Source organism: Amblyraja radiata, unplaced genomic scaffold (genome assembly GCF_010909765.2).
Source record: "Amblyraja radiata isolate CabotCenter1 unplaced genomic scaffold, sAmbRad1.1.pri S87, whole genome shotgun sequence".
In the NCBI taxonomy this organism is placed as follows: domain Eukaryota; kingdom Metazoa; phylum Chordata; class Chondrichthyes; order Rajiformes; family Rajidae; genus Amblyraja; species Amblyraja radiata.
Window position 1 is genome coordinate 6037 of NW_022630170.1, and position 23364 is coordinate 29400.

Here is a 23364-nt window from a genome sequence, read left to right on the forward strand (position 1 = left end):
AGGGAGCACCACACTGTGGGGGGGGGGTGAGGGAGCACCACACTGTGGGGGGGGATGAGGGAGCACCACACTGTGGGGGGGGGGTGAGGGTGCACCACACTGTGGGGGGGGGGGGGTGAGGGAGCACCACACTGTGGGGGGGGGGGGGGTGAGGGAGCACTACACTGTAGGGGGGGGGAGGTAACCCCAATTTGTCTCCAAGGCTGGGGGTATCATAGGCACACCAGGGTCACGGATGGTCAGGGGATCACGGTGGGGAAGGGGCATGACCCGGCGGGGAGGTGGGGATGCTCCATCACATGGTAGTTCAACGGGGGTCAGAGCGAGTTCAATGAGGGGTGTCTAGATGGGTCAGCAGGTGTCACTACTCACCCTCATATGCCTCAGCGACCAATCTTTGCGTTTCACAGTTGAGGGGCACCTGGTAGTCCAGGTCCGTGAAGACCTTCAGGCCTAGGCCCTGTGGGGAGGGCAGGCATCAGGGTCTGCCCCAGTCACTGCCACTCCGTCATCCCTGCTCCCTCCTCTCTCTCCCACAACTTCTTCACCATCTCACACCCTCATTCCTTCCTTATCTCACACTCCCTCCCTCCATCGCACTCTCACCCCTCCCTCCGTCACCCTCACCCCCTCCCTCTGTCGCTCTCACCCTCACACTACCCCTCATACCCTCCCTCACCCCTCCCTGACCCTCTCCCTCACCCCCGCTCTCTCCCTCCTTCACATCCTCCCTCCCTCACACTCTCACCCCCCCTCACCCTCTCTACCTCACAGTGTTCGCCAATCCCTCTCCAATACTCCATCACGCACCCCTCCCTCACTCCCTCCCTTCACCCCTCCCTCAACCTGCAATTTGAGAGGGAGAAGGTGACCTTGGATGTGCCGACATTACAGCTGAATAAAGGCAGCTGTAAAAGAGGCACTGAACGACAGTGGCATGATGGAGGAGCTGGCCAAAGTTGACAGGAAAGGAATCCTAGCAGGAATGACGGTGGAACAGCAATGGCAGGAATTTTGGGGAATAATCTGGAAGATGCAGGATCTTTTCATTTCAAAGAAGATGATAGATTCTAGGGGGAGAAAGAGACGGCCGTGGCTGACAGGGGAAGCCAAGGACAGTATAAAACCTGGGCGGCATGGTGACACAGCGGTAGAGTTGTTTCCTTACAGTGCCAGAGACAGTGTCAGTTCCATCCTGACTATTAGTGCTGTCTGTACGGAGTTTGTACGTTTTCCCCCGACGTGGATTTTCTCCGAGATCTTCGGTTTCCTCCCACACTCCAAAGACGTACATGTTTGTAGGTTAATTGGCTTGGTATAAATATAAAATAATTGTCCCTAGTGTGTGTAGGGTAGTGCTATAGTGCGGGGTTCGCTGGTCGGCGTGGGCCGAAGGGCCAGTTTCCGCAATGTATCTCTAAACTAAACTTACAAAGAAGGCGTATAACATTGCAAAGGTAGGGGGGAAGCCAACGGATTGGGAAGCTTTCAAAGAACATCAGAAGGTAACTAAGAAGGCAATATGGGAAGAATAGATGAACTACGAAGATAAGCTATCTAATAATATAAAAGATGATAATAAGAGTTTTTTCAGTTCTGTAAAGAGTAAGAAAGAGGCAGGAGTGGACGTTGGACGACTGGAAAATGAAGTGGGTGGGGGGTGATAATAGGGAGTGAAAAAATTGGAGAGGAGTTGAATAAATGTTTTGCGTCAGTCTTCACAGTGGAAGACACCAGCAATATGCGTGATATTCAAGAGAGTCAGGGGGTGGAAGTGAGTGGCGTGGTGTTACTAGGGAGAAGATGCTTGGGAAGCTGAAAGGGCTGAAGGTGGATAAGTCACCTGGACCGAATGGACTACACCCTAGAGTTCTGAAAGAGGTAGCTTTAGAGACTGTGGAAGCATATTTTAGGAAAAACTACAGTCAGGAGTGGTTGCAGATGATTGGAAAATTGCCAATATTACCCTGCTGCACAAGAAGGGAGCAAAGCAGAATAGTGGGAAGTGACTTGCAGTTAATAAGCCTCCTGTTGGAAGCCAGAAGATCAGCCACAATTGAATGGCGGAGTTGACTTGACGCGCCGAATGGCGTAATTATGCTCCTGTTTTACAATGTTCTATAGATTCTGGATCAGTTCCTGTGGATTGGAGGGTAGCGAATGTTATCCCACTTTTCAATAAAGGAGGGAGAGAGAAAGCAGGGAATAATAGACCAGTTAGCCTGTTATCGGTGGTGGGGAAGTTGCTGGAGTCGATTATCACAGATGTAATAGCAGCGCATTTGAATCGGTAAGAGAATCGGTCCAAGTCAGCATGGATTTATGAAGGGGAAATCATACTTGAAAAAGCCTTTGATGAGGATCTGTTTTGGGGTAAGGGTGAATTGTACAAAGGGACGGGTTGCACCTTAACAGGCGGGGGACCAGCATTCTGGCAGGCAGGTTTGCCACTGCTACATGGGTGGGGGGGGGGGGTATAGGATGGATATAGCCTGGATATAGGATGCAAGTTGCAGCAGGAGTTAAAATTGCATGTAACAAAGGTAATGCCACTGTGGTTATGTGAGATTTCAATATGCAGGTAGATTGGGAAAATCAGATTGGTTCTGGACCTCAAGAAAGGGAGTTTGTAGAGTGCCTCCGAGAAGGATTCTTAGGGCAGCTTGTACTGGAGTCTACCAGAGAGAAAGCAATTCTGGATTTAGTGTTATCTAGTGAACCAGATTTAATAAGAGAACTCGAGGTAAAGGAACCGCTAGGAGGTAGTGACAGTAATATGATATGTTTTAATCTGCAATTTGAGAGGGACTACGTTAAATCAGAAGTGTCATTGTTGCAGTTGAACAAAGGAGACTATGACTGCATGAGAGAGGAGCTGGCCAAGGTCGACTGGAAAAGGATCCTAGCAGGATTAAGGTGGAACAGCAATGGCAGGAATTTCTGGGCATAATCCAGAAGATGCAGGGTAATTTCATTCCAAAGAGGAAGAAAGATTCTGAGGCGAGTAAGAGGCAACCGTGGCTGACAAGTAAAGTTAGGGACGTTATAAAACTAAAAGAAAGGGTGTATAACACAGCAAAGAGTAGCGGGAAGCCAGAGGATTGGGAAACTTTCAAAGGACAACAGTAGGTAACAAAATGGGCAATACGGGCTGAAAAGATGAAGTACGAGGGTAAGTTTGCCACAAATGTGGGTCCCTTGAAGGCAGAAACTGATGAAATTATTATGGGGAACAAGGAAATGGTAGAAGAGTTGAACAGGTACATTGATTCTGTCTTCACTTAGGAAGACACAAACAATCTCCCAGATGTACTAGAGGACAGATGACCCAGGAAGACAGAGGAAATTAAAGATTTAAGTATCAGAAAAGACTGATGGGACTGAAGGCTGATAAATCCCGAGGGCCTAATGATCTGCATCCCAGGATGTGGCTCTAGAAATGTGGATGCATTGGTGATCATTTTCCAATGGTCTATAGATTCAGGATCAGTTCCTGTGGATTGGAGGGCAGCTAATGTCAGCCCATTTTTCAAGAAAGGAGCAAGAGAGAAACGTATAGACCAGTTAGCCTGACATCGGTGGTGGGGAAGATGCTGGAGTCAATTATTAAAGAAGTAATAATGGTGCATTTGGATAGCAGTAAAAGGATTGATCCAAGTCAACATGGATTTATGAAGGGGAAATCCTGCTTGACTAATCTTCTGGAATGTTTTTGAGGATGTGACAAGTAAAATGGATGAAGGAGAGCCATTGGATGTAGTGTATCAGAAGGTTTTCCGCAAGCCTTTGATAAGGTCCCACACAGGAGATTAGGGGGCAAAATTGGAGCACATGATATTGGGGTAGGGTATTGACATGGATAGAGAATTGGTTGGCAGACAGGAAACTAAGAGTAGGAATACACCGTTCCCTGTCAGAATGGCAGGCAGTGGCGTGTGGAGTGCCGCAAGGTTTGGTGCTGGGTCCGCAACTACTTACAATATATATTAATGATTTAGATGATGGAATTAAAAGTAACACCAGCAAATTTGCAGGTGACACAAAACTGAGTGGCAGTGTGAACTGCGAAGAGGATGCTAGGAGTTTGCATGGTGAGCTGGACAGGTTGAGAGAGTGGGCAGATGCGTGGCAGATGCAGTATAATGTAGATACATTTGTGGTTATCCACTTTGGTGACAAGAACAAGGAGGGAGATTATTATCTCAATGGTGTCAGATTTGGAAAAAGAGAAGTGCGACGAGACCTGGGTGTCCTTGTACACCAGTCACTGAAAGTAAACATGCAGCTACAGCAGGCAGCGAAGAAAGCTAATGGCAAGTTGCCTTCATAAAGAGAAGATTTGAGTATAGGAGGAAATAGACCCTTCTGCAGTTGTACAGGGTCCTGGTGAGACCACATCTGGAGTATTGTGTGCAGTTCTACTCTCCTAATTTGAGGAAGACATCTTTGTGATTGAGGCAGTGCAGTGTAGGTTCACAAGGTTAATCCCTGGGACGGCGGGACTGTCGTATGAAGAAAGATTGGAAAGTCTAAGCTTGTATTCACTGGAATTTAGAAGGATGAGAGGGTATCTTATAGAAACGTTTAAAATTGTAAAAGGACTGTAAAAGCTAGATGCAGGAAAAATGTTCCCAATGTTGGGGGAGTCCAGAAGTAGGGGCCACAGTTAAGAATAAAGGTAAGGCCATTTAAAACTGCGATGAGTAAAAACTTTTTCACACAGAGAGTTGTGAATTTGTGGAATTCTCTGCCTCAGAAAGCAGTGGAGACCGGTTCACTGGATGCATTCAAAAGAGAGTTAGATAGAGCTCTTTGGGCAAGCGGAATCAAGGGGTATGTGGAGAAGGCAAGAACGGGGTACTGATTGTGGATGATCAGCCTTGATCACATTGAATGGCTCGAAGGGCCGAATGGTCTCCTCCTGCACCTATTGTCTATGTATCTTTGTATCTATGTATCACTTGTGGTTTTATGACTCCCTTCTCCCCCCATTCCCTCTGGCCCTTCCTTTGTGCTCTCTCCCTCACTCCCTCCCTCACCCCTCCTTCCTTGCCCCCTGCATCAACCCCCTCACTCCATCCCTCCACATCTCAGCCTTCTCTCCTTTCCCCTCCCTTCCGCAGCCCCTGTTTCACGCCTCCCGCAACTCCCTGGGTGGTACCTGCAGCAACTGAGCCACGTCAATGACCGAGTTCTTGTCGTCCCGTAAGAGCAGTGAAGCGACAGGCTCAGGAACACAGTTGTGAGAGTTATAGTCACGCACTGAGTAGGGGTAGTCGTTCAGATCAGTGACCGGCAGCAAGGAGTAGACCTGTGGGGACAGGTTGAGGTACAGAGGGGGGAGAGGGAGAGCATTGCGGAGGTAGGGCACGAGGGGACGAGGGAGGGAGGGAGAGAGCAAGGTGGAGGGAAGGAGGGAGAGAGATGGTGGGGAGTGAGAGATGGGCGAGTGTGAGGAAGAGAGAGGCAGAGAGCATTGAGGGAGGGAGGAGGGAAGAAGAGAGAGATAGGGAGGGAAATGAAGGGGGAGGCGGCGGAGGGGAGAGAGAGTGAGGAAACGGATAGAGAGAGGAAGAGGGGAGTGCGAGAGCGAGGGGGCAAGTAGGCGAGTGTAAAGGGTGGGAGAGTGAGGGGAGCAGTAGAGAGGCAGGGTAAGGGCAAGTGACGGAAAAGGAGGGGGAGAGAGGGGAGAGAGAGAGATCAACAAGTGTGGGTGAGAGAAATATAAATTACAGCGGATAAAGATCAGGGGCAGGGATCCGGGAAAATTATTCCCCCGCCCTCCCCTCATCCCCCCCTGCACCATCCCCCTTCCCTCCCCCTCTCTCCCTCCACCCCATCCTTTCCCCCTTCCCTCCCCCTCTCTCCCTCCACCCCATCCTTTCCCCCTCCCTCCACCTCTACCCCTTCCACTCCGCACACCGAGTGGGTTGGGCCCCCGTCTGCACCCCAGGGTGGAACTGGGCCTTACACTTTGTGCCGTGAGCTCCCTCTCGGGTTTGAGGAGCAGCACACTGTGGTCGACGATGCGGAGACCGCAGAGGGAGCCTGGGGCGGCGCCGACGTGCAGCGAGACCTGGCTGCTCGGCAACTCCTCCGGCACGGAGAAACTCAGGTGCACCTGCAATGGGAGAGAGTGCGGTGAGGCAGCGGTAGAGAGCGCGGTGAGGCAGCGGTAGAGAGCGCGGTGAGGCAGCGAGCGGGAGGCAGATGGAGGGGGAGAGGTGGGAGGTAGAGGCGGAGTGGTGTGGGGGGGGGGGGGAGGAGGGGTGGTAGGGGAGTGGGGAGAAAGGAAGTTCCTCAGGGGAGTACATCCTTGACGGGGGGAGATTCCTCACCTTGTTGCGGAAGCACTTGTCCATGTGTATGTGTGTGGAGTGGGCCACCATCTCACCACTGGGCAGGGCGGTGAAGACCAGGAGCCGGGCAGTGGGAGCCAGGAGGGCGGGCAGGCGGAGTGGCAGCGTCAGCTCCCCCTGTGCGGCTGGAGGGGAGTCGTTACACAGTGTGATCCCACACCGCCCCGTTACACAGTGTGATCCCACACCGCCCGTTACACAGTGTGATCCCACACCGCCCCGTTACACAGTGTGATCCCACACCGCCCCGTTACACAGTGTGATCCCACACCGCCCCGTTACACAGTGTGATCCCACACCGCCCCGTTACACAGTGTGATCCCACACCGCCCCGTTACACAGTGTGACCCCACACCGCCCCGCTACATAGTGTGATCCCACACCGCCCCGTTACACAGTGTGATCCCACACCGCCCCGTTACACAGTGATCCCACACCGCCCCATTACAGTGTGATCCCACACCGCCCCGTTACACAGTGTGATCCCACACCGCCCCGTTACACAGTGTGATCCCACACCGCCCCGTTACACAGTGTGATCCCACACCGCCCCGTTACACAGTGTGATCCCACACCGCCCCGTTACACAGTGTGATCCCACATCGCCCCATTACACAGTGTGTTCCTACATTGTGCTGTTACACAGTGTGATCCCACACTGTACTGTTACACAGTGCCATCCCTTGCAAACCGCCTGATGCCTAATTATCGGGTTACACAGCCCAAACCCACACTGTCTACCCCAACACTGTTTCCCACCCTGACTCCACCTCCCCACCTGTTCCACCCCCCTATCCCACCTTGCCTCCCCAGCCTGCCCCCCCCCCCCCACACCCCTTCTTCACGACCTGCCCACCCTCCTTATCTATCTCCCACCCGATTCCACCCCCCATCCCACCCCATTGACCTCCCCCCCTTCCCACCCCTCCACCCCAGCCCGTCCCCCTCCCCGTACCGTGCGTCCCCCCGACGATGAGGGGGGTGCTCTCCAGGCTGATGATCTTCCCTTTGGCCATGACCTGTGCGGGGAGAGAGGAGAGACCGAGGCTGAGAGCTCCGTGATGCAGTGGGGGGGGGGGGGGGGGGGGGGGGGGGGGGGGGGGCAGTGGGGAGTGGTGACGAGGGGGGGGGGCAACAGGGAGATGTTGATGAGGGGTGCGGTGTTGACCCAGGGGAACGGGGAGTCTCGATTGGTGGGATGAGGACAGGATATCTGCATCATTCTTAACTGCGGTGCGGAGGGAGTCTTCTCTCGGTGCGGGGAGGGGGGAGAGAGATCAACATAGAACAGTACGACAAAGGAACATGCCCTTCGGCCCACAGGGTTTGTGCCGAACATGATGCCAAGACCAACTCTTATCTGACTGTACATGAACACTGTGCCTCCATTCCCTGCATAAACACCACGTTGAACCTGTCAGCAACACCGCCCTCGACTCCAGCTACACATCACCTGAAAAACTATCCGTGAAAAACATTCCGACTGTCTACCCTGCGTATGCCTCTCACAGTTTATATACTTCTACCAGGTCTCCCAACAGTCTCCGTAGCTGCAGAGAAAATAATCCAATCTGTTCAACCTCTCCCTATAGTTAATTCACCCTAATCCGGGCGTAATTGTGTTATCCTCCTCTGCACCCTCTCCAAGGCCTCCACATCCTTCTTGTAATGGGGTGACTGGGACTGCCTAACCAAAGTCCTATAGAGTTGCATTATGACTTCCTGACTCTAATACACAATGCCCCGATCTATGAAAGCAAGCATACCATACACCTTCTTTACCACTCTATGTTTGTGTTGCCACTTTCAGGGTGTTATGGACTTGTACCCCAAGATCCCTCTGTACATCAATGCTGTGAAGGGTCATGGCATTAATTGTATACTACGTTGGTCGTCCCAAAGTTCAACACATCACATTCTAGTTTACAGATACAACGTGGTAAAAGGCCCTTCAGCCCAACCAATGTTCACAAGTTCAAAGTTATCCCAGTTGCACATACTACACACAGGTGGCAATGTACAGAAGCCAATTAACCAACCAACCTGCATGTCTTTGTAATGTGGGAGGAAATTGGAGCAACAGGAGGAAAACTACGCGGTCACAAGGAGAACGTACAAACTCCGTACAGACAGCACCCGTAATCGGGATCGAACCGGGGTCTCTGGCGCTCGAGGGCAGCAACTCCACTGCTGCACCACTATGCCGCCTTAATGCAAATTAAACTCCATCTGCCACTTCTCTGACCATTTCTGTAGCTGATGTACATCCTACTGTATATATTGACAGTCTTCCGTGACCCCAACGGTTTATGTTTACGTGCAACTCATTTATATATATATATCACAAACAGCAGAACTCCACTGGTCACAGACCTCAAACCACAATATCTTTCTTCCACCACAACCCTCTGTCCTATGAATAAACCAGTTCTGAATCCATCCTACTAAGTCACCGTGAATTCGTACATCTTAATCTTCTGGATCAACCAAACATGCGGGACCTTCTCAAAAGCCACTAAAATCCATGTACACAAAATCTACTGCCCTACCTTCATCAATCTCCTTTCTCACCCCCTCAAAAAACTCAATCAAGTTCATGAGACATGACCTGCTACATACAAAGCTGTGCTGGCTATCCCTACTAAGCCCATTCTCTTCCAAATAGGAGTAAATCTTATATCAAATAATTATCTCCAATAGTTTCCCTACCACTGATGTGAGGCTCACCGGCCTATAGTTCCCTGGATTCTCTCTACTTCTTAAACAAGGGAATAACATTGACCACTCTCAAGATCCCTGGGACCTCACCTGTGGCTAGCGAAGAAACAAAGATCCTCATCAAGGCCCCAACAACCTCTTCTCTTGCCTCCCTCTATAACCTGGGATAGATCCCATCAGTCCCAGGGGGCTTATCCGCCTTAATGTTCTTCAAGAGCCTCCGCACCACCTCCTCAATCTCAAGCCCAAGCATATTTGTATTCTCCACACTGATTTTGCTGAACTCCAAGGCCTTCTCCTCAGTGAATACAGATACAAAGTACTCATTTAATACCTCACCTACATCCCCCAACTCCACAGATTCCCTCCTTTATACTTGATGGGTCCTACCTTCTCCCAGGTCACCCTACTGTTTTGAACGTATGTAAAAAAGCCTTGGTATTTTCCTTAATCTGGCTCGCCAATGACATTTAATTGGCCCTTCTAATCGCCCACTTGAGTTCTTTCCTACAAGCCTTATATTCCTCATAAGCCCCATCCGATGCCACCTCCTTAAAACTGACATTCGCTTCCTTTTCCTACCCGATCAAGTTTACAACCTCCTTGGTCATCCATGGTTCCTTTACCTTGCCATCCATATCCCTCCTCATTACTGGAACATGCTGATCCTACACTTTGATCAGCTGGCCTTTAAACAACTACCAATCTACCCTCCTGAGCTCCTGCCTAATGACATTGCAATCTGTCTTGCCCCAATTAAGTACCTTCCCCCAACATCCAGACCTGTCCCGAATCAAAACACTCTTAAAATGTATGGAGCTTTGGTCACTATCTCCAAAATGCTCTTCCACCATAAGACCAGTCACATGACCAGGCTCGTTTCCCAACACAAGATCCAGTATAGTCCCTCCTCGAGGTGGACTATCCACACACTGTTTAAGGAAAACTTATTGGATGCACTGAACAAATTCTGCCCCGTCTAATTCTCTTGCCCTGATTAAGTCCCAGTGAATATTGGATAAGTTAGTCACCCACTACAACCCTGTGGTTCTTGCCTCCTTACATAATCTGTCTACTTGTGTGATGCTCTATATCCCACTAGAGTTGGGTGGCCTATAATATAATCCCAGAGTAATTGCTCCTTTATTCTTTATGAGCTCTACCCATTCCACCTCAGTAGATGAACCCTCCAGTACGTCCTCTCTGAGTGCCGCCGTCACAGTCTCCCTGATCAGTAGTACAACTCCTCCACCTTTTTGTTCCTCCCTGTCGATAACGTCTGAAACATCGAAACCACAGGACATTGAGCTGCCGGTCGCGACCCTCCCACAACCACGTTTCCACAATGGCCACAACATCCTAGTCCCAAGCACCGATCCAGGCTCTACATCCAACTGCTTTCTCCACGACTCCTTGCATTGAAATAAACACACTTCAGCCTATCAGCCTCACCTCTCTATGCCTGTCCCTCCCTCCATAAGACTTTCTGGTCAGGACCTCTACCTCCCATCACTCCATAAAACTTCTGACCCACTTTGCTGGTTTCCTCTGTGGAAATAAAGTTGGTTTTAAAATTGAATAGGCGGGAAATCTAAAGAAGCCGGCTTCTGGGCAAGAAACGGACTCGCTTGCCAGCTCAACACTCTGCCCTTAAATGTCCCCAGATTCTGAATGAATTTTAGTGTACATTATTAACGTTGAGGTTTCAGGGTACTTGGAAGCACAGGATAAAATAGGCCAAAGTCACCGTGGTCTCGTCAAGGGGAGATCTTGCCTGATGGATTGGTTGGATTTCTTTGAGGATGTAACAAGCAGGATAGACGAAGGAGAGTCAGTGGAAGTTGTTTACTTCGATTTTCGTAAGACTTTTGATAAAGTGTAACACGTGAGGCCACTAAACAAGATAGGAACCCATGGTATTAGAGGCCAGGTACTAGCATGGATAAAAGATTGGATGACAGGCAGAAGGAAAAGAGTGGGAATAAAGGGGGCGTTTTCTCGGATTGGCTGCCGGTGACTTGTGGTGCTCTGCAGGGGCGAGTGTTGAGTGCACTACTTTTCACGTTATATGTTAATGATCTGGATGATGGAATTGATGGCTTTGTGAACACGTGTGTGGATGATACGAAATTAGATGGAGGGGCAGGTAGTATTGAGAAAGCTGGGACATGTTACGAGAGAGGGCGGAGAAGTGGCAGATGGAATACAGCGGATCAAAGTGTGGACATGTATTTTGTAGAAGGAATAAAGGCATAGTCCATTTTCTGAAGGGGCAGAAGATTCAGGAATTGGAGTTTTAAAGGGAATTGGGAGTGTTTGTACAGGATTTCCAAAAGTAACTTTGCAGGTTGAATCAGTAGTAAGGAAAACAAATGCAATGCTAGCATTTATTTAGTGGGGACTATAATATAAAACCAAGGATGTAATGCTAAGGTTTTATCAGGTGCTTGTGAGGCCACATTTGGAATATTGGGAGCAGTTACCTGAAGGATGTACTGGCGTTAGAGAGGGAAGGGTGGTTAGAGAAGGTGGTTTACGAGAATGATCCCAGGGATAATTGGGTTACAGAGCTGCCAACTCTCATGCATTGTGCGTGAGAATCACGCATTTCGCCAAATTTACACGATCGCACGCTGATCCCAGACTTTCTCATGCTCTGTCGTAAGCAATTAAAACATAGAAACATAGAAAAGAGGTGCAGGAGGAGGCCATTCGGCCCTTCGAGCCAGCACCGCCATTCACAGTGCCGGATTTAGATGAAGAGAGGCCCTAAGCTGTTCCACTTGTGAGGTCCCCTCCCTCCGCGTTGGTTTTCAGCGCTGGCGGCGAGGCAGCGACCGGACAGCCATGGCGGGCAAATCTCCCACAATTCAAAGCGAGGGAGAAAGTGCCCAGCGCCGACCAGTTGCCGTTGCAGTGCGCATGCGCACGGCGGCCGATGATGTGCTGGCCGTGGTTGTGCGCATGTGCAGGGGGGAGGACGTGCAGGCCGCAGCAATGCACATGTGCAAGGCGACCTGCCGTGCCGGCGGATGAGGAGCGAGCGGAGCCCGGCGTCCCGGACACGGATAGCGGGGGGAGATGGAGAGAGAGAGATAGAGAGGGGGGCCACCCAGAGTTGAACGGTAGGTGTCCTGCCTTGGCCGGAGGCCCCCCTAGACATCGGGGATCTAAGCTTAAGCTTGTCTAGCTTATAGGTAAATCCGGCCCTGGCCATTCATTATGATCATGGATGATGGTCTCCAATCAATAACCAGTGCCTGCCTTCTCCCCATATCCCTTGATTCCACTAGCCCATAGGGCTCTATCTAACTCTTTCTTAAATCCATCCAGTGACGTGGCCTCCACTGCCTTTTGTGGCAGGGAATTCCACAAATTCACAACTCTTTGGGTGAAAAACGTTTTTCTCACCTCAGTCTTAAATGGCTTCCCCTTTATTCTAAGACTGTGGCCCCTGGTTCTGGACTCGCCCAACATTGGGAACATGTTTCCTGCATCTAGCTGGTCCAGTCCTTTTATAATTTTATATGTTTCTATAAGATCTCCCCACATCCTTCTAAACTCCAGTGAATACAAGCCTAGTCTTTCAAATCTTTCCTCATATGGCAGTCCCACTATTCCAAGGATCAATCTCGAGAACCTACGTTGCACTGCCTCAATCACAAGGATGTCCTTCCTCAAATTAGGAGACCAAAACTGTACGCAATACTCCAGATGTGGTCTCACCAGAGCCCTATACAACTGCAGAATAATTCTGTGATCAAAGATAATTTGAAAACTAATATCAACTGCATGGGCTGCGGTTGTTGGAGAGTCGGGGCGGAGGAAGGGATGGAGCGGCGGGAGCAGATGCGGACGGGGAGTCGGCGCTGGCTAGTGTTTGTGGGGCTGGTGAGTCGCTCGCTGCAGCTCCGGCCATGGAACAGCCTCAGAGCAAAAGTCCCGGGCGTTCGTCGGAAGCGTTGCGCCGCTGTCGTGAGAGTCTCTGTGCCGAATTCGCCCTGGTGACCAGCATGGACCAGGCTGTGGCTCGGTGCATCCTGGAGGACAACCAGTTGCTGCTGGAAGTATGTACCAAGCACTGGGTAGAGGCTGTGGATGATAGTGGCCTTCAAATGGGGGTGGTTGGTAAAAGCATCCTGCTTGCCAGCTAGATTTCCACTTACTGTAACTGCAGGAAAAATGTTTCTGATGTTGGGGATGTTCAGAACCAGGGGTCACAGTTTAAGAATAAGGGGTAGGCCATTTAGGACTGAGATGAGGACAAACGTTCTTCACCCAGAAAGTTGTGAATCTGTTGAATTCTCTGCCACAGAAGGCAGTGGAGGCCAATTCACTGGATGTTTTCAAGAGACATTTAGCTCTTGGGGCAGGCAAAATCAAGGGATATGGGGAAAACAGGAAAGAGGTACTGATTTTAGATGAACAGCCATGATCATATTGAATGGGATTGCTGGCTTGAAGGCCGAATGGCCTATTCCTGCGCCTATTTTCTATATTTCTATGCTTGAGTATACGGCAATAAAACTCGACCACTTGATTTTGAAGCATTCATGCATGGTGGAGGTATAATGTAGTCATAGAGTGATACAGTGTGAAAACAAGCCCTTTGGCCCAACTTTCCTACACCTGCCAACATGTCCCAGCTACACTACCTGCTTTTGGTCCATATCCCTCCAAACCTGTCCTATCCATGTTTCAGTCTAACTGTTTCTCAAATCTTGGGATAGTCCCTGCCTCAACTAACTCCTCTGGCAGCTTGTTCCATTCACCGTCCACCCTTTGTGTGGAAAAAGTACCCCTTAAAAAGTTACCTCTTGAAATTGCTTCAAACTAAAAACATTGAAATCATACTTCTACAATGCACTAATACATGATTTTAATACATCAAATTTCAAAAAGTCCCTACCGTGGGAGGGGGTACATCCCCCTCCCACCCTCTCCCCACTCCCCACGCTCCACTCCCTCGCCGGGTACGCCCAAGGCCAGTGATCAGAGATCGCTCAGCTCCCCCACTTTCAAAAACGCTCCGTGGCCCCTGGTACAGATGGAGAGCACTGCCAGATGTGAGCGGAGAACTGTGGCCAGATGTCCGTGATGTCTGGATCCCAATGCTCAGCTCTTCGTGCTTCAGAGTTGGCTAATGTTATTGATTAACCTGATTTGTAATTAGTTGACAAAACCTTAATTTATTAATCTGGAATATCCAGGGGGATGGGATAAGTATAATATTAAAATGACATGCAAAGTGTCAGGCTGTCTGTCACAACATACAGACCCATTGTTTCCTTCAGTTAAATATTGGGAAGGTAGCACTATTGTCATTTGCCACTCAACTATTATGTTTGTTTACCTCACTGACTTTCTAAACCACCCCCCCCCCCCAAATTATTTTGACAGGTTGAATAGAAATGTCCCCAATCTCATTGTTTTATTAATTGAAAACGTAGATGAACATCCTCAAGGAGTGTAATCAGATGGAAACTGATTCAGATGCGATGTTTAAGAGCTTGTTCAAAGAAGGGGCATATTTTAAGGGAGTGACAGAGATACTTGCAGGGGAATGTGTGAGTACATTATTATTTGTCTTTAGTTTTAGCTTGAACTAGGACATCTGAAGATTTAAAATGTAATATAGTAATTGTGCTGATACTGACTCCAAACAACCACGTAATGAATATCATCCATCCCGGTTGCTTTATTTCTCTGCTGCCATTTAAACTTCACTTGGATTTCAATCACTTTAATGTAAACGTAATTGGGAATGGGGTGCATTGGAAAAAAAAATTGCCCTTGGTACATATTAACTTTAATATAATAAGGTATGCATGTTGGTAGGTGCAATCAAAACAAAGATCTTTTTATCATCGTTGTGTTATGAATACCACAATTATGTACTCTCAAGATCACATTAAATAGAATATTATTGCTTAAATATATAGTTATTGGACTTTGCATTTCGGAAAAGTCCCAGCTGAGATGAAGACAGCAAATTACTGAAAATATTGAGGGTGAAAATGACTTCAGGACAGTTTGTTAGGAAAATGAAGGAAATGGTAACAGAATACTTATACAGCTGAGTGAGTATAATGTTATGGATGAGAAATTGTGTTCAACCAATTGATTACTTCTTTGACAAAGTAACTAGCATGTTAGATAACAAGGAAGCCAAGATGTAACACATTTTGTTATACAAAATTTGGTCCGTGAAGTGCCCCATAAAAGATTACCGCATTAAATAAGCACCTGTGGACTTGAACGTAATAGGTTAAGTCCAGGGGGTCAGATATGGGGTTTTATCTGTGGGGCAAATATATTGTCAGTGCAGAGGGGCTAGGAGCAAGGCCAAGTGCGCATCCAGAGTCAATGTCTGGAATAGTACTAGGTGTGCAGTCAAAGCTAGGACTATGGGAGTGTTCAGCATTGGGAACCCAAGCAGGTAAGCAGCTATGATCAGGGTAGAATAGGGGGCCAGGTGTAAGGCTGGACTCATTGTCAGGAATGAGAGAAGGTATGCAACTGGAGTCAGGGTCAGGTATAGTACCAGGTGTGCAGTGAGACCCAGGTTGGTCAACATGGGCCAAATGCTTGATTATAATCTGATTTCCATACATGAATACACTAAGGTCTTTCACGTGCTGTACCTGTTGATCAGAGCCTGGCTCTACTGTGGAATGTAATTAGGAATGTAATTTAGCCTAACCTTATTCATAGCTATTTCAATTTAACGCATAAATGTTGCATTCAAGTGTAAATTAAGTTTAAATGTCTTTATTTATATAGCACATTTTTAGTCAACTTGCATTGACCCCAAAGTGCTTCACATAATTACATCCACACACACAGGCAAAGGTGGGTGAAGTGTCTTGCCTAAGGACACACACAGGCAAAGGTGGGTGAAGTGTCTTGCCCAAGGACACAACGACAGAATGCACTCCAAGCGGGATTCGAACCAGCTACCTTCCGGTTGCCAGCCGAACACTTAGCCCATTGCGCCATCTGTAAGTTAAAATACTTGCTACAGTATGCACCAGATTGCACAATTTCAAGCTGAAAAATGCACAAGCTCCGTACCATGGGAGGGGGGTACCTCGGTCACTACGCTCCCTCGGGCTTGGTCTCTCACAATTTCTCACTCCCAACTCTCAACCAATGTTGGCAGCCCTGGAGTTAACGTAGGAGATCTGTTTGATGGCTCGGGCCTGTACTTGCTGGAGTTTAGAACGATGAGGGGGTGGCTGCTATGAAGCAGTGAAGGCAGCTGCACTGAGCTCTCCTCCAACAAATCGTGTTTAAAGTCGACTCCCATGCCAGGATCGAGTTTAAAAATCTTATCAGGTTTGCTGAACGTCGAGGGTACTGACTCCATCAAACGGTACCGGTGGATTTGGGATTTAAAACGATCTTATCGTAAAAACTGGATGAGAAAGAGAAGAGGTCAGAGACGACCCAAGAAGACTACAATCAGTTTCCAGCTCCAAAAAGCTCTGGATGAGCTTGAAACCACCCCGGAACTCACTTTTGAAAGTTTGGAAGAGGAGCTGGAACCTCAACAACCTACAAGCGATATGGCTGCGAGAAGTGATACAAAGGAGAAAGAAATGAAAAGCTGGGAAGAAACGGTAAGAGCTAATATTCTTAAAGATATTACTAAAGATCTTCAGAAGCAATTTGCCAAAATGAATTCTACAATTCAGAACAACTTCTCCACTATGGAGGGCAATCTTTCTAAGAAAATTGATAATAGCTGCGGCGAAGTAAAAGAGCTTTATGTAGCCCTGAACCAGCAGTTTAAAGATTTGGAGTCCAGGACGGCGAAGGAATTGGAAAGTATGCAGAAAGTTTATAACAATAAACATGACACCCTGCTGAAGCAATTAACAGACTCGGAAAAATTGCTGGAAGAGATGGATGGTGAAATGGAACAGATGAGCCAAGAAATACAAGGTCTGAAAAAACAACACGATACTAATTGGGAGCTAACGAATAAACTGAATGAGAAATGTCAAGATTTAGAGGCCAGGTCAAGGAGGCAAAATCTGAGAATAGTAGGAGTTAAAGAGGGTGCTGAACACGGCCTTCAAATGCGTGATTTTATTACTAATCTACTTAAAGATGTTTTCAAACTTCCAGAAAAACCAAAGATAGATCTGGCTCATCGAGTGGGTCGCTTCCAAAAATATGATCATGCTAAACCAAGGCAAATCATTGTAAAGTTCCTGGATATTTCAACATTGGAAACTCTATTAAAGAGGATAACCTATGGAGAAAATCTTACATTTGCTGATAATATCGTAAGATTCTACAGGGATTATCCTCGGGAAATTTTGGCAAAAAGACGCGAGTTTAAAAGGGCAAGCAGTATTTTATATGGACATTCTGAAGTTCGTTATGGCGTGATCTATCCAGCGAAAATGCTAATTACGTTTAAGGACAAGCAACGCTCATTTACGGACCCGGACTCTGCTTGCAAATACGCCCAGGGGATTTTAAACAAAATTCAAGGAGGAACAGAATAATAGACATTTTATCCGTGGAACTTTGTTTTTTCTGTTTCAATTAAGACACTAGAACGCTTCAGACGGTTACCAGACAGGCTTATCTGGCAAGAATGTATTGTTTAATAACAGAGGCCGAATTAAACTTCTGAACTGAAAGCACAGATCGCAAGGTCGCAAGCCATTCAACAAACCCCTCAGCACGGAGAACTATGAGACCGTCTCCTTTTGAAATGGCCATTATGAGGCATCTGTTCCACACTATATGACCTAATATTTATATATATAATTAACTAACTAATTAACCACTTACGCGCAATAAACTCAACTAACGTTAAAGGCGTAATGTACTATACTAACACGACTAACTATATAGCAGGAAGGGTGGGGGAGGTTAGACATGTATTTTAAATACTAAATACTAATTATGAATTAATTAACATACAGGTAAATGAAAAGTGTCATTATTGACGAGGTACTTTAACCCATAATTTCTTTAATTTTAATCCAAATCTACTACCTTCCCTTTTATTTTATTCTATTTTAAACTGTTCAGCGATTAATTGACCTGATATGATAATTTTGGTAACAATTATAGGGAACCGACTAACGTTGGGTCAAATTCTAATAGGGGGATAAGGCCCAGTGCATAATCTCATCGACGGAGGTCAATTTAAAAACAAATCTAGCTACCTTAGGTGGCTTTTTTGTAATTTCTCGCTTTTTTGATAAATTACATTCACCTTTTTTGTTTATTCACAATTATGTGTTGTACGACTTAACAATTTTTATGTACACTTTATTTTATGTTTTTCTCTTTCCCTTAATTATGTTTAATAGTGTCAGGAGATGTAGAACTACTGTGGAAATTATGAAGGACAACTCTGGATTCGGGATTTCGAGGTACTTGGCTGCATCACATGAATCATACAGTCTGGTAATAATAGCCAATGCAAGATAATAGTCGAATAAATATCGGAGGTCTCACCTTCTGTAGTTGGAACATCAGAGGTGCGAATGAGCCAATTAAGAGGGGTAACATTCTGGCACAATTAAAATCATTAAATATGGATATTGCTCTCCTACAAGAGACACATCTGAAACAAAAAACTCAGATCAGATTAAGGGCAAATTGGATAGGTCAAACCTATTACTCCTCATTCACCTTTAAAGCAAGAGGCACGGCTATTATAATTCGGAAGGGTATACCTTTTAAATTAAAGAAATCTATATCTGATAAAGAGGGAAGATATGTTATAGTCACGGGAGAAATTTACAATACACCATTAACTATGATAAATATTTACGCGCCTAATTTTGATAACCCACAATTTTTTAGGAAAATAATAGATTTAATCGCAGAGCATAATTATCAAAATATAATAATGGGGTGAGATTTTAACTGTGTTATAGATCCATACTTAGATAAATCAATAAAGCTAGGGAAGCGTCTTGTTAAAACTAAGACCTGTGAATTTTTAAATACTTATATAAAAAATAATAACATAGCTGATATTTGGAGAATAGCAAATCCAAGCGGTAGGGAATACTCATTTTATTCATCAGTTCACAAAACTTATTCGCGAATTGACTATTTTTTATTGGACACAAAATTAATCCCGTATACGAATAAACCATCATATCGTAATAGTATTATTTCTGATCATTCACCATTGACTTGTATACTTAAAATTGAGGGAATGCCGAGTATAAAACCTTTTTGGAGATTCAATGTACATATATTAAATAACCCGCAGGGTTATGAGTATATAAAAGAACAAATAAAACTTTTTTTCGAAATAAATGACACGCCGGGTATTTCTGCATCGCTATTATGGGAAACCTTCAAGGCATATATTCGCGGCGTCATAATTTCTTACCAAAGTTTTCAAAATAAGGAAAATAAAAGAGAACTTCAGCGGATAGAACAGGAAATAAAACTACTAGAACTGGACAATGCAACTGACCCAACCATAAATAAACATAATAAGATAACTTTATTGAAATATAAAGTTAATAGAATACTATCGGCTAGAGTAATAAGATATTCCAAATTACAAAACAAGCACACATCGAATTTGGGGATAAGCCACATAAACTACTTGCGAGGCAACTGAAGCAACGAGAAAAGGAAAAAACTATTACTAAAATTAAATCAGATAAGGGTGAGTTTTTAACACTGCCTAAGGATATTAATAAGAGGTTTGCCCAATTTTATCACAATTTATATACATCTATAATAAATACAGATGTAAGTAAAATTACAAATGTTTTAGATAATTGCAAGCTCCCAAAATTGGATAGTTTAGAACAAGAGCAATTAGGAGCACGGATTACTAGTGAAGAAATACAACGAATAATAAACTCACTGAAAAATGGGAAGACCCCAGGACCAGACGGTTTTAGTAATGAATTTTATAAAAGATTTCAGGAGTCAATTATACCAAGATTATTCAATTTATACACGCAGGCTTATACCGAAAATAAACTACCAGAAACCCTAGCAGAAGCTACAATAACACTTATACCAAAAAAAGATAAAGATTTAGATGAACCGGGTTCTTATAGAGCTATTTCACTACTAAATACGGATCAGAAAATTTTAGCAAAGATTCTAGCTAGAAGGCTATATAATTATATTAACAATTTAATAAATACGGATCAAACGGGATTTATACCCAAAAGACAATCATTTAATAATTTGAGAAGGCTTTTCAATATAATGTACTCTCATAATGAGGACAATGAAGATATTTCAGTTGTCACGCTGGATGCAGAGAAGGCGTTTGATCAAGTAGAATGGCAGTATTTATACAAATTCAATATGGGAGAGAATTTTATTAGATGGGTTAAACTACTTTACGATAGACCTACGGCAAGAATATTAACTAACAATACGTTATCTCCAAAATGTTACTTATCAAGGGGTAATAGGCAAGGGTGTGCCTTATCACCATTGCTATTTGCCCTTATGATAGAACCGTTGGCCGAAAAGATTAGAAATCACCCGAATATTCACGGATATAACACTAAGGATTCAAAGAATAAAATGTCACTTTATGCTGATGATATTCTTTTATATATTACTAATACACAAACGAGTATATCCACCTTATTAACACTAATTGAGGAATTCGGCTCTTTTTCAGGATATAGAATAAATTGGAATAAAAGCGAAATTATGTCTTTAAAACCACAGGATTCGAGACATTTACTAAAATTCCCCTTCAAAATTGCAACAGAAAAATTCAAGTATCTGGGTATTCAAATTACGAGAAGACACAAATCATTATTTAGTGCCAATTTTATACCACTATTAATTAAACTGAATGATATGATTAAATTTTGGAAAACAATTCCGCTCTCATTGATAGGTAGAATTAACGCTATAAAAATGACTTTCTTACCACAAGTAATATATTTGTTTCAAGCGATCCCAATATATATTCCAAAATATTTTTTCAAAAAACAAGATTCCACTATCACTAATTTTATATGGGATTACAGAACACATAGAATTCAACGAAAGCATTTGTGCAAATCTAAAGAAATTGGGTGTTTATCATTACCTAACTTTATGTATTACTACTGGGCAGTGCATATTAAGAACATAATGTACTGGCTGGATAGTTCCACTCAGCAGTTGGAGTGGATAAGAATGGAGAAAGAGGAGTGCTATCCGCACGATATAGGAACGATCTTGCTCTCACCGATAAAATTGAATAGTATAATATATAAGAAGAACCCAATTATTCACAATATAATAAGAATTTGGAAACAAATAAAAGTATCCTTGAAATTAAATAATTTATCAGTACTAACCCCACTATTGAACAACCCCGCATTCAAACCTTCTCTGATCGACAACATATATCAACAATGGGATAGACTGGGGATTAGGAAAGTAGGGGATATGTATGAATTGGGTAAACTGTTATCATTTCAACAATTAAAATTTAAATTTAAATTGAAGGGTAATCAATATTTTAAATATATACAAGTATGTGACTTTATGAAGAAATATACACATAGATTTCAAACTATATTTTTAGACCCTTTAGAAGAAGCAATGAATATTAAGGCTGATTCACAAAAAATAATATCATACTTTTATAATAATATATTATATAGAGAATCACCCTCAACAGAAGCACTAAGGGAAGATTGGGAACATGAGCTAATGATAAAGATCTCGAAGGATAGATGGGAAAAGTATTTGATGAATACACATAATTGTTCTATTAATACGAGACATAATTTAATTCAATTCAAATTATTACATAGACTATATTATTCAAAAACGAGGTTGAATAAATTTTATCCAAACGTCTCTCCCAGATGCGATAAATGTTTGTTTCAAAACGCTAATATAACACATTCATTTGTAGGATGTACAAAGTTGAATACATTTTGGAGTGATATATTTGATATATTTACAAAGCTCTTCAAGTCAAGAATAGAACCCAAAATGGAATGGATTATATTTCTAATAATAGGAGAAGATACCAATTTAAATAAAGACCAAAATGTTTTTTTAAATTATGGGTTAATAATTGGAAAGAAATTGATACTTAAATTTTGGAAAAATACAGCCATACCAACTGTTAAAATGTGGATTAGGAATATGATGGACATAGCACGCCTGGAAGAAATGAGACTCCGACTAATAGATAAATATGACCAATTCTTAAGGAGTTGGTCTCCTTTCATCGACTTTTTGGAATCATGTGATGCAGCGGTACCATAAGGATTGCTGATTTCAGTTCATGACGTGGATAGATCTACATCTCCGAATATAGATTTGAAAAATTCTCTTTTAAGGGGCCTTCTCTTCTATTTCTACTTTCCACCTTTTCTTTTTTATTTTATTTTATTTATTTTTTTTTTATATATACACACTTCACATTTTTCTACTTTCTACCATCTATTTTTCCACTCTTTCCCCTTTCTATGGTTTTATTTTTCTTGTCTTGCTTACTTCCTTCTCATAACATAAAACTAGAGGTTGTACATAGAATGGATTACGGTATGACATAGTTGCCACCTAAAATTAGGCGCCACTGTATTGTTTTGTATTGTATTCGAATAAAATAAACAAAAAAAAAAAAAACAAAAAAAAAAAGAACGATGAGGGGGAGATCTCATTGAAACTTACCAAACAGTGAAAGGCCTAGATAGTGGATGTGGAGAGGATGTTTCCGCTAGCGGAAGAGTCTGGAACTGGAGCATAATGCCTCAAAATAAATGGACGTATCTTTAGAATGGAGATGAGGGGGAATTTATTTTGCGAGGGGGCAGTGAATCTGCCCCCACAGACGACCCTGAAGCCCAATATTGAGTATTTTTAGTGGCGATTGACTGGTTCTTGATATTAGTAAGGCTATCAAAAGTAACGGGGACAAGGCAGGATAATGGGGTTGAGAGGGGAAAATAGATCAGCCATGATTGAATGGCGGAGTAGGCTCGATGGGCCATATATACTGCTTCTGCTCCTATGTCTCTGGTCTTCCCGTCCCCTGCCTCTGCAGTTTAAAACCGGTTGTTGAGGACCGGGAGTGGTGCGGAGATCAGCATTATCCACGGTGATGATAGGGCTGGTTAGAGGGGCCGAGCGGCCGGCTGCTTCATGCATGTAGGTGAGGGAGGGCCGGGGGCGGAGGTAGGGATGGGGGGTGAGAGGTGGTGAGGGGGTGAAGGAGGGACGGAGTCAGGTGGGGGTAAGGGAGAGAAGGGGGGGGGGGGGGTGAGAGAGGAAGGACAGGGTGGCAGAACGTCGCGGGGGTAGAACA

At 44.8% G+C, this 23364-nt stretch overlaps 1 protein-coding gene across 1 annotated transcript in view; it reads right to left on the reverse strand.

The window, feature by feature from the left end:
• Positions 1-364: 364 nt before the first annotated feature.
• The window catches only part of LOC116969565 (alpha-1-inhibitor 3-like), a 56750-nt gene continuing 33750 nt past the window's right edge, over positions 365-23364 (reverse strand). Inside the window, exons 12-16 of the mRNA XM_033016404.1 lie at positions 7315-7378; positions 6339-6484; positions 5972-6121; positions 5162-5311; positions 365-460 (exon numbers count right to left, since the gene is read on the reverse strand). Of these exons, the coding sequence (XP_032872295.1) occupies positions 365-460; positions 5162-5311; positions 5972-6121; positions 6339-6484; positions 7315-7378 (606 nt within the window). The remainder of the gene's footprint in view (positions 461-5161; positions 5312-5971; positions 6122-6338; positions 6485-7314; positions 7379-23364) is intronic.